The sequence below is a fragment of the Petromyzon marinus genome, chromosome 3 (genome assembly GCF_048934315.1).
Source record: "Petromyzon marinus isolate PM22_M1 ecotype Great Lakes invasive population chromosome 3, UKy_Petmar_22M1.pri1.0, whole genome shotgun sequence".
Taxonomy (NCBI): domain Eukaryota; kingdom Metazoa; phylum Chordata; class Hyperoartia; order Petromyzontiformes; family Petromyzontidae; genus Petromyzon; species Petromyzon marinus.
In genome coordinates, this window is record NC_133669.1 from 1,660,007 (window position 1) to 1,671,963 (window position 11,957).

Here is an 11,957-nt window from a genome sequence, read left to right on the forward strand (position 1 = left end):
AGATGGACATTATCGGAGCCCTCTATTCACGCTAAGAAAGCCCGCATGCAGTCTGTGCCAACCAGAAACAAAGATGTACATGTTTCTATAACGCCCTTTAACCCAGTAAAACGGTTGGGCGTGTATGCCCCTGTTATACTTGATCAGACGTTTTAATAAAATGTACTATTAACATATCAAGATGCAAGCAAGGATGGGGTTGGGATTTTTTTCCCCCCTTTAATATTGAAATCAAGTCGACGCAAAGGGTGGGCAACGGAAAAGATCGACAGCTCCACGTGGCGCGTGCCCGGCGCACTCCGCACACGACTCAGATGGCCAAGTGGCGGGTCGTCTCTGTGCACACACTCGCTTGGCAACTCGGATAGCCATGCAGGGGAGGTCGCGGTGTACACACTCGCTCCATACGCACGATCTGTAACTCGGGTGGCCACGCAGAGGCTTGCTGTTCCGCCCAACTCGCTCGAATCGGCACGGCGACAACTGGTGAGCAGACAATGACGCCCAACTCGGCGTCGCTAGCCTTACTCCAGGGGTGCGCACGTTGGATCAAGTAAAAATAAATCGCTCCGTGTTTTCGGGTCGTACCCAACATTTAGCTCCCCGTAGCGGCAGCTTCTCCAGGAACTGAAGCCCCCAGCTTGAAAAGGCGGGGAGCTTCAGTCCTTGTATCTTAATTCACATTTTTTTAAGTTTGCTCTGCACAGACTCAAAGGCCCAATACTGTGTCATCTCATTTCCCTCTTCTCCACACATCTCTTTTGCCCTCCAAAAAATAATCCCTCTTCTTCAAACTCTTAAAATGCAAATCCACCAACCCCCCACAATGTGCACATCATTAACTTGAGATATGGGTGCATATTGCCTACTTTATTATGAATCCGTGTAGTGTGTGTGTGTGTGTCCGTCCTAATGTTCTGAATGTCCGACAGACGAAGGCCTCAGCGGCTGTGCTGCTGGTCCACCGCGGATCGTCTCTCCCCTGCCAGCCGGTGCTGCACGTTCACGTGAGACGCACGTTCACGTGAGACGCACGCTCACGTGAGACGCACGCTCACGTGAGAAGCACGCTCACGTGAGACGCACGCTCACGTGAGACGCACGCTCACGTGAGACGCACGCTCACGTGAGACGCACGTTCACGTGAGACGCACGCTCACGTGAGACGCACGCTCACGTGAGACGCACGCTCACGTGAGACGCACGCTCACGTGAGACGCACGCTCACGTGAGACGCACGCTCACGTGAGACGCACGCTCACGTGAGACGCACGCTCACGTGAGACGCACGCTCACGTGAGACGCACGCCCTGCAGGTTTTGCCTCAGGTTCAGCACGACCTTCTCCTGTCGGGCCTTCTCTTCCTTGAACGCCATTCTGTTGGCCTTCTTCTCCAGACGCCGGTCCTGCGCACACAGACACGCGCGTCATTCGTGGTCACGCTTGCAGCCATACGTCCATAGTTTTTAAGAGACTGGCTTCGTTATTTTCTTTGCCTTTATGTGGAGTAAACATCACAGATTCAGTTGAATTTGGTAGAGCTATTCGATTGTATTGAGAGGTGGTGAATTGCAGACACTCTCCACGAGGACATTACGTATCTGGGCCAATCCGGTTCAGCGGTGCCCACTATATATCCACGTAAGATCGACGCCGAGTGGCGGCGGTAGGGAGTCGCCGATCACGGTGTGTGTTGGGCGCTGCGCGTGAGAGAGAACAAAACGCCACCAGGACTGGCCGCAGGGCGGGGGACTCGGCGTGCTCACCTTGCGCTCCTCTTTGATGGCGTGCTTGCGCGCGCGCCGCTGCTCCGGGGTCTCCTCCGGCGCCCGGGGAACGGCGGCGGCGCGGGGGAGGTCGGCGGCCGTCACGGTGCCCATGCGCTCCACCTGGCGCGCCGTGGGGCCGCGTTGGGGCAGCACGCCCAGCGGGAGGCCCGTCTTGCGCGATACGCGCATGGGCTGGGTAGGGGAGGGGCGGCACGCGCCTTGGTCATCCACAGCAACTTCGCGGTAAACGCGTCCGTGTGGGGCACAGTAGCATATCGGCTAGCGTGCTGTGCTAGGAACCCAGCAACCCGGGTTCGTTTCTTATCTGAACCTGTCCTGGGCATCCGCTAGGTACCGGATGCGTGCGGTGTGGAGACATTCACTGGGGAGACAAAGGTGGCCAGGCGGGGTGCCAGCCACCCACCCCGTGGTGTGCCGTGACGGCCTTCAAAGGTGCTCGCTAACAGCACTTGCCTCAGTCTGTTAAGGCTATACAGGGGATCTTTGTCTTTATTTGTATGCGTACGTGCAGTGGAGCGACGCTCGCAACAATGAGCAGAGTGCCGTACAGATGCAACACAGCATGGTGGCGCAGTAGGGAGGCCAGGTGGTGCATCTGCCAGCCATCTCGGCCAGTCCCACCCATAACCCCCTGCCAGCAGCGAGCCTTCCACTATTCACGTGGCCTCAAGTGCATGCACTTAGCGTGGCACAAAGCAGTGGTGATGTGATCATCACTTAGTGGGAAGTGGATTTTGTTGTACACACGTACAGTGGCTTTGAAAGGCAACTTGAATTGAGGTGGGTTAAGGTAATTCAGAGGGTTCAGAATGGCCAACTGAGAGCACCTGAACCTACAAGGACGAGATCCTTGGGATTCACAACTGTGCTTCACATGCCCAAAATTAAACCGGCTTATCAAGTGTGGCGAGCTAACCGGTAGCAGACAGGTGCCTGCACAAATAACCCGAGTTATAGCATTTGTATTATTGGGTCTTTCGGTAAAGTCACATAGATAGGTTCAAAGAAAATCAACAAAAAACTAGGATGACGATTGCTTGTGTTACGATCGAAACGTCGTAGTTTTGTGTTATTTTCTTTGAACCTATCTACGTCACTTTACTGAAAGACCCAAGAATATGAATTCCTGCAGTCACGAAAGCTTAAAGTCAAGATTGATAACAGTTGGTTTTCGTTTAATTTGATAATTCCACTGTGTAACACATTATTTTTTTCCTGGGTAGTGACTGTTATTTCCTAATTGCTTATGCATCAAAAGTACACTGATTAAACGCGACACTGTTTTAAACAAATTATTCGGTGATGCTGCTACGTTGGCAGTGGCGCACAATTAACTAAACTCACATTCGTCAATAACATGTAGTGAAAATGAATGGCCCTTCAGCAGACAATAAAATAATTGATTACAAAACAAACCAAAAGACACAGATTTTCAGAATCATTGTCACGAGACACGACAATTTCAGTAGAGTGCACACTAACTCACACAACTTATTGACACAACACACATTCACATGACTGCATATTTGTTTAAGCACTGAAGGAAATTTACTCACTTTTGATGGCTCTTCAATCAGCTTTGGGTGGTTGTAGAGGGTGGAATACGTGCCTGAAAGAGAGCAAAACAAGTTACCCAGATACCAATGCCTCGCCAGGCACTTCAAATAGAGTTTCAATCAAAGGTTTTATGATTAATTTACACTCTGGCGATTATTCACGAAGCGCTTGACTCGGACTGGTTTCACCAGGCAAGGGCGAATCAATTAATACCTATTCTCACACGTAGAATCATGTGCATAGGAGAAACAAAGTTGTAATTTACGCTAATTCTGTAATCATGCGAATGGCAAACAAGAGACTGGCAAACAAGAGACTCGTATGAGAAACAAAACGGTAAACTTGGGACGAAAATATTCTGATTGGATAATATCGTCACCCAGATCTGTGACAGGTCATCGCGCAGTGGGGAGATGATTGTTAAAGGGGCCCCACTGTGACTGTTAAGGCTGTCAAATGTTGGTGCAGAGATCCTCACTGATAATAGATTCGCAGTCCCACTTCTCTGCCGGCTTCTCCATTGCCACCTCCACCATATCGTCGTCGTCCTCCTCCTCGCTCTCCCCTTTGCCCTGCTCCTTGTTCCTCGGACCATGCTTGTGACGCTCCTCCTGGTTCGCGTCCGGCCTCTGGTGCCTTTGGAGAAAATGGTTTTCGAAATTTGAAAAAAATCCAAACTAAAGTGACACATACTTGGCACGCAGTTGCAGGCACACTGCGAGCCACGTTTTGCAAATCAGCATGAAGGAGTCACAACGCATAGGAAATTCGCTTGATTCCTGGTGAAACCTTTTGTGGAGTATTTAAAAACACAAACATTTGCATATACCCCTCTCCATGGACATTACTCTTAGTTTAATTTATAAACATGGCTTCACACTTAAGTACTCTTCAAACACCTTAATTATTCCTTTTGTCAGTAACTTTCAATGTATATTTACAAAAAAGAAAAGAATTTGTTTACTCGAAGACCAAAGCTGATTCAGTGCATTTGCGGCATTCTTACAGCGTAAGGTTATTACCAAGGGGTGGTGTTTCAATCTGCAGTAGTTTCACAGCACGATGTTGCTTTGCGTGATCCCAATTGAGTACATTTGCAGGTATTTGTCAAATTTGGCAAAGTGTGACTATAACGCCAGCACACAATGGCCGACTCCTGCGAATGGATGACCGTGCGTGAATTTTAACATCCACTATTTGTAACTTTAACACACCTGCAGTATTAACCCCAAAGCACTCCAACAAACTCACCGCCACTCAGACTAGTAAGATCCCCCAACCCCCCAACCCCCAGTTACTGGAAGACGCGACCCAAAACAACAGGCTGTTCGCTCACTCACTCGGCCTGCTCGCGAGCGTGGAAGTCGTCCAGCGCGGCCTGCAGGCGAGTGCTGCCCGCGGGGATGCTGCCCTCCACCTCGCAGTGGTCGAGTGCTCCGATCTCGTCCTCCTCGTATGCCGCGAAGAACTGAGGACGACAACGTGTAAATGGTCGCGTCGCGATCAGCAGCACCACTGGTGCGAAATGATAGCTCAGGACCGTTTGAAAAGCAGCCTTGCTTTGGCTGTGCGAGACGGTACTTGGCCATGTCACGATTCATATCTTGCACAACCCTGTGGGGCCAAATGAAATGTCGCGATTCTGGGTGACGATCCGTTCTTTCCTTTTTTTACCATCTCGTTTGTATTAATTCCATGTTAACCGTGGGCACGACTCGATCTCTGTGGCAACGCCGAGGTGCACCGCGGTGCAAGTCACACCTTCTCAAAGCGGTCGTCCAGCAGCGTGAGCTGGTCGTTCCTGCGCATCACCGACGAGGTGAGCGAGTAGTCGGTGAACCTGGTCTTTGTCTCCTCGTCCATGAAGAGGCACTCCTTCCCGCGGCTACCGTCGTCCGTGCCGGGGCCGTCCGAGTCGTAACTCATGTCGTCCGAGTCGTCCACGTCCTCCCACTCCCCCGCCGCTTCATCGCCCGCTCTGCACAGTGACAGCGCCATTAATCAATCGTCACCTATTGGCACCTCGCGTAAACCCCTTGGGGGCATTCATTTATAAAAAATTTTAATAAAAACACATTTCAAAATAAAAAAGGGCTCTTCATTACGGCTGTCTTATGCAATACGCTAACGGTTCAGGCTATGGTCAAGTCGAGCAGGTGAAAGTGATTTCTTGCTGAAATGAACATTGAGGCAGTGCTTGTCTCCCGTGTACAGCCCTGAGCCATGTGGTGTAAATTCCACATTCATATGACAGGGGAGAGTCTATCCATAGGACTACTGCTGCTGACTTCACCGCAGTGGTGCCAAGTGGTACAGAATGACACGCAGTGGAAGAGCATCTCCACTCACCCCTCTGCGTCGCCTCTTTCAGCGTTCGCCTGCATCACAAAATCGTCATCGAGTTCCGCATCTGGGTCGTCAAAGTTGAAGTCATCGTCGAGAGCCGCGACGACGTCGGGGTCCCAGTCCGGACGGGGTCCTGCAAAGCGCAACCACCACGCACACCCACATTGCAACGGGTGGACGGGAGGGAACCTACTTGACGCAGCAATTCACCCATTAAAATCTATTTTTTAGCTTGTGATGCACGCGTTGTACGTTAAGACTCGATCTTTTCATTTTTCTTTTTGTGCATGTTTTGTAGAATAAATGGGTGTTTGCGATACCTGCAGCAGCTGAAGGTAAAATATAATTTGATCAAATGGAATCGCAACGCTGCATCTCGGCAATTCCTCGATTCGTTTGTAACATGTAGACCTCAGCACTTTTCCACCAAAACGCAACATTCGCCTAACGTAACCTTAATCAGCAAGAACACCGACGAATGTGGACAACCACAAATGCCGGCTCGAGCCAGGAGCACGGCCACGGGGAAGAGGGGACATCACCGGGAACGGGAGCTGCGCGATTCAGCAAGCCGGTCTTCTCCTCAAACTCCGATGCAAACACCGAGGAGGGCAGCTGCACCTTCGCAGCCTGGAATGCAGCACAGCGGAGCGACTCAACACCCAAACATTCATTTCAACTCCAGACCCCAAACACAATCACGTGTGACCAAAATGTTGTATGCAACAACTCACAATAAGATTAAAAACTCATTTCTTTAGAACTGTTTTTGTGTTTAGATTGTTGTCCTTTCCCCGCACCTCCGATTTGCACAGTTGGCTACGTACGGTGCGAAATATGTTCAACATACACACACCACCAACACCCAAACTGTGCTCCAATGAACCGTTACGGTACATTCTAATTTCCACCATTGGCCTAAATATAACCATCACATTTCAAAGTCGCACAATTTGGAGGTATGTATCGTGAACATACAAACCAACTTTAAATCGATTAATCTAAGCAGTGCCCAATATACTTTACGCACCACGAAATGCACGCCATGGACCAAGGACTGCAGAGCAAGCGGCTCTGGATGTTGGCATCTTACCGGGATGTGCACAATCTCGATGGCTGCATCCTGCGCTCGCTTCGGCGGCGCCGACACCAACTCTGCCGGCCGCGACGCCTCCTGCAGGTGCTGCAGGTAGTTGTAGTCATCGTCGAAGAAGACACCAAAGTCGCGCTGTTGTTCTTTTCTCTTTTCAAGGTCACTGTTCTGCGCACGCGCATTAAGAAAAGGCGATGACAATAACGATGTTTCGACGTATACAAATGGGAAGGATAAATGTGTTCATGTCCTTACAAAAAAATTACCTAATTGATTACTTAAGAATTAAATAGAGAAAATTAAGATTGACTTCGCTGAATTCAGTGAAAATAAAATTCTCTGCGATGCTGTTTTGTGCAGTCATCAGTGACGAAGCTGAAACCATCAACTCACACTTGAAAACAATGTTTAATAACCGGTGGCTGAGACCTAAATTTGAACCCTGGGTCTCGGTGGTGCTGGCTTGGTGCTATCCACGCAGATATATATCCACAGACCATATTTTTGTCCGATCACGTTCACTGGGTTTAGGTTGCGAAATATGGATGCCACTTGTTTAGATTTCTTTGAATTTAAGGGGTTAGGGTTAAGGGTTAGGTTTTAAAGTTCGGGGTTAGTGACTGCAGTTATAGTCGTGGCCAATTTAGATTTGAATTTCTGCAAATCCTCAATGGAAACTCAGTGAGACTCAGCCCTGTGTTGTGTGCTATACCCAGATCACTTCCAATTAGAAGCATAACAAATATCTCGAACTTAATATGGAGTAAGGGGAGAGCAGTGGCGCAGTGGTTCGCACACCGTGCTGTCAACTCTGTGCTGCGTTTGATTCCTGTCCAACAGCTACAGTGAGGGAAACAAGTATTTGATCCCCTGCTGATTTTGTACGTTTGGCCACTGACAAAGAAATGATCAGTCTATAATTTTAATGGTAGGTTTATTTGAACAGTGAGAGAAAGAATAACAACAACAAAAATCCAGAAAAAACGCATGTCTAAAATTTTATAAATTGATTTGCATTTTAATGAGGGAAATAAGTATTTGACCACTCTGCAAAACATGACTTAGTGCTTGGTGGCAAAACCCTTGTTGGCAATCACAGCGGTCAGACGTTTCTTGTAGTTGGCCACCAGGTTTGCAAACATCTCAGGAGGGATTTTGTCCCACTTCTCTTTGCAGATCTTCTCCAAGTCATTAAGGTTTCGAGGCTGACGTTTGGCAACTCGAACCTTCAGCTCCCTCCACAGATTTTCTATAGAATTAAGGTCTGGAGACTGGCTAGGTCACTCCAGGACCTTAATGTGCTTCTTCTTGAGCCACTCCTTTGTTGCCCTGGCCGTGTGTTTTGGGTCATTGTCATGCTGGAATACCCATCCACGACCCATTTTCAATGCCCTGGCTAAGGGAAGGAGGTTCTCACCCAATATTTGATGGTACATGGCCCCGTCCATTGTCCCCTTTGATGTGGTGAAGTTGTCCTGTCCCCTTAGCAGAAAAACACCCCCAAAGCATAATGTTTCCACCTCCATATTTGACGGTGGGGATGGTGTTCTTGGGGTCATTGGCAGCATTCCTCCTCCTCCAAACATGCCGAGTTGAGTTGATGCCAAAGAGCTCCATTTTGGTCTCATCTGACCACAACACTTTCACCCAGTTGTCCTCTGAATCATTCAGATCTTCATTGGCAAACTTCAGACGGGCATGTAAATGTGCTTTCTTAAGCAGGGGGACCTTGCGGGCGCTGCAGGATTTCAGTCCTTCACGGCGTAGTGTGTTACCAATTGTTTTATTGGCGACTATGGTCCCAGCTGCCTTGAGATCATTGACAAGATCCTCCCGTGTAGTTCTGGGCTGATTTCTCACCGTTCTTATGATCATTGCAACCCCACGAGGTGAGATCTTGCATGGAGCCCTAGGCTGAGGGAGATTGATAGTTCTTTTGTGTTTCTTCCATTTGCGAATAATCGCACCAACTGTTGTCACCTTCTCACCAAGCTGCTTGGCAATGGTCTTGTAGCCCATTCCAGCCTTATGTAGGTCTACAATCTTGTCCCTGACATCCTTGGAGAGCTCTTTGGTCTTGGCCATGGTGGAGAGTTTGGAATCTGATTGATTGATTAATTCTGTGGACAGGTGTCTTTTATACAGGTAACAAGCTGAGATTAGGAGCACCCCCTTTAAGAGTATGCTCCTAATTTCAGCTCGTTACCTGTATAAAAGGCACCTGGGAGCCAGAAATCTTTCTGATTGAGAGGGGGTCAAATACTTTTTTCCCTCATTAAAATGCAAATCAATTTATAACATTTTTGACATGCGTTTTTCTGAAAAATATTTTGTTGTTATTCTGTCTCTCACTTTTAAAATAAACCTACCATTAAAATTATAGACTGATCATTTCTTTGTCAGTGGCCAAACATACAAAATCAGCAGGGGATCAAATACTTTTTTTCCCTCACTGTAACATCAGTGGCGACTGACATATCCTTCTAACACACACGTCACTAAATTTTGATTTAAAGCTTTCATGACTGCAGTAATTCATATTCTTCAACATGAATTTACCGAAAGAGCTAAGAATACACACGTCACTCTCGCAAATGAGAGGAGCCCTGCAGTGACAACGGACTGGGACTAAAAATCGGCCCAGGCATTTGTAAACACAGAGCGCCCCCAAATTGCCGTGCCATCGCATTGGCTGGTGAGGAAGAATCTTTGGGCGCCTGCCGAATATCGGACTCGATGCCAACTGAGAGCGTAAATAATCAATCAAGTCTACATACATTGGAAGTAAAAAAAATGTTTTAATAATAAAAATATATATATAGTTTTTACTCTGATCACATTTGCAATTTCCCCACACACACCGGACCTGCTGGCCTGCTCTTTGAAGTTCTCACGCGGTTTAACTTCACAAATTAGAACTCGGCTGTACGGGGAGGGAGGGGGGGTACCTTGACCGCGGGTAGCAGCACGCGCTGGGGGGCTGTCTCGTCCGTCAGCAGGGGGTCGTGCTGGCTGCGGTGTACCAGGTGGAACTTGACCGCGCTGTGCTTGTCGATGAACGGCTTGGTTTTCCTGTGAGGCTGCGCGCACAGGGCAACAGAGAGAGATGTCGCGTTGGTGAGCCACTATGTTTACAGGCATCAGAGGTTTTTAATTAGGCGGTTAAATATCACAAGGATGGTCCGTTACATCACCAACGACACCAGTATAAGAATAGGTGTTACCCTTTCTGGCAATAAACAAGTGTTGAGATGTTCAAATATTAAACAGAAACCTTTCTGCAAGGAATCATGTCTGCATTAACCACACATGCTTGTGGTGACCATGCAAACAAAAACATGCCCTGTCTTTGAGACTGATTGGTCTACACCAGCCTTCTTTAGGGCCTGTCAACCAGTTTTCGACAAGAGAACGGCAAAAGGCGAACACCAAAAACACCGTTTATGTCATCCATCGCATTACGTATCATCGCTATTTACATAATTTGACCATGACAGGGATATCAGCAAAGCGGCATTCACATCACGATGACTGGAATATCCATCACCCGAACCCTCCCATGATCATCACCACGATCATCATCACCACATCACAACCACCCCATCATCCTAAAATTCCACCATCATAACAATCACCTTCCCAACACCACACCATTCAAAATCACCACCCTCATCATTACAACCACCTTAACATCATCACCACCCTCATCATTACAATCACCTTAACATCATCACCACCACACCATTCATCATCATCATTACAACCACCTACCCATCATCACCGCCTCGTGAACGTTACACGAGGCCGGTGGGTTGCCAACTCGCTTCTAAGGCCGAGCCGACTTTACGAAGAGGCCAATAGGAACCAGCTCCGACAGAAAGCCACCGATGTCGGCCTTGAGCGGGAATCGAACTCGGGGTCACGGCTTCGTAGCTCGGTACGTAGCCACTCGGGCACCGTTGCCCGACTCACGAGGACATCAAAACCACGACCATCGCTCACCATGTCGGCGCCACGTGCTCCTCCGGCCTACGCGTATCAAGCCGGCCTCTTCCCGCGTCGCGTTCCCGCACCTCGTCTACTTGCGACCGACGAACGTATTACTACGCGCGCGCCGCTAATTCTGCCCCCCCCCCCTCCCCTCCTTCACAACGCCGACGAAGCAAACTCGGGGAGGCGACTTCAGTCGAAATTGACGCCGACACGAAGCGACAACGGCCCACAGACGCGGTGGGTTACACGGCGAGCGTGGAGCCGCGGGCCGCTCTCGCCTGTGAAACTCACAAACGCCCCCGGGGCAGATCACCGCCGCCGCGAAGCCGGCACGCCTCGTTCCGAATCTGCCCTCGGGGCAGCAAGAAATGTGCAAAGAAAAGGGGTGAGGGCGCGGGTACGGAAAGCGATGGGGAGGCCGAACGCGACTGAGATTTACGAAACGCGCGCGGCGACGTCACGCACGCGCAAGGTAGAGGCGCAGGCCGTGGAACTTCCCTCCTCACGCGAACTGCCGGCAGAAGTTTTCCCCGCAGCTGGAGGGCGCTCTGGGCTCGAGAGAGCAAGCGGCCTCACAGCCGGCGAGGGGGGGGGGATGTTACGTGAGGCGATTTATAAACGTGTGAAATTATGTCACGCGTGAGAGTCATTGGTGAATAATCATGTTGTGTGTGAACCTGCCAATATGAAATAACCGCGATAAAATATGAATCCATATGATGAAGCTGTAACGATATAAAATACCTTTCTGAACTCATTGACCGTGAACAACGCGGGTTTCCAAGAGAAAATGGGGCGAGCGCTGACTACGCCGCGCATGGAGAGCGTCTGTTGGATTAGTTTTTATTATTCGTAATAAAGGTTTTTGGGTGAGATCGCGTAAGTCTAAATGTGTTGTAACCCTCCCCACCACCCGACCCAGCCAGTGAGGTTTGTCACGTAAACAACGCGCCAATTAGTTACTACTTCAGCCCCACGTGTTTGTTGGAGAGTAAATCCACAACATTTACAATTTGGACAATGTCCCGCTGATGCTGCGTGTAAACTTTGTGGATTTACTCTCCAACACACCGGTGGGCTGAAGTCGCAACTATTTGGCGCATTGTTTACGTGGCAAACCTTACTGGCTGGGTCGGGTGGTGGAGGGTTACGACACATACTTACGCGATCTAACCCAA

The 11,957-nt window shown here is 49.2% G+C and overlaps 1 protein-coding gene across 1 annotated transcript; it reads right to left on the reverse strand.

The window, feature by feature from the left end:
- Positions 1-194: 194 nt before the first annotated feature.
- On the reverse strand, positions 195-11,108 carry LTV1 (LTV1 ribosome biogenesis factor). Its single transcript, XM_032969677.2, has 11 exons — positions 10,789-11,108; positions 9,735-9,866; positions 6,787-6,954; positions 6,236-6,323; positions 5,697-5,826; positions 5,109-5,325; positions 4,688-4,815; positions 3,826-3,983; positions 3,347-3,399; positions 1,767-1,961; positions 195-1,406 (listed from the first exon to the last, which is right to left on the reverse strand). The coding sequence occupies exons 1-11, from the start codon at positions 10,789-10,791 to the stop codon at positions 1,293-1,295; spliced, it is 1,386 nt and encodes a 461-aa protein (XP_032825568.2). The 5' UTR covers positions 10,792-11,108; the 3' UTR covers positions 195-1,292.
- Between the last annotated feature and the right edge of the window lie 849 nt (positions 11,109-11,957).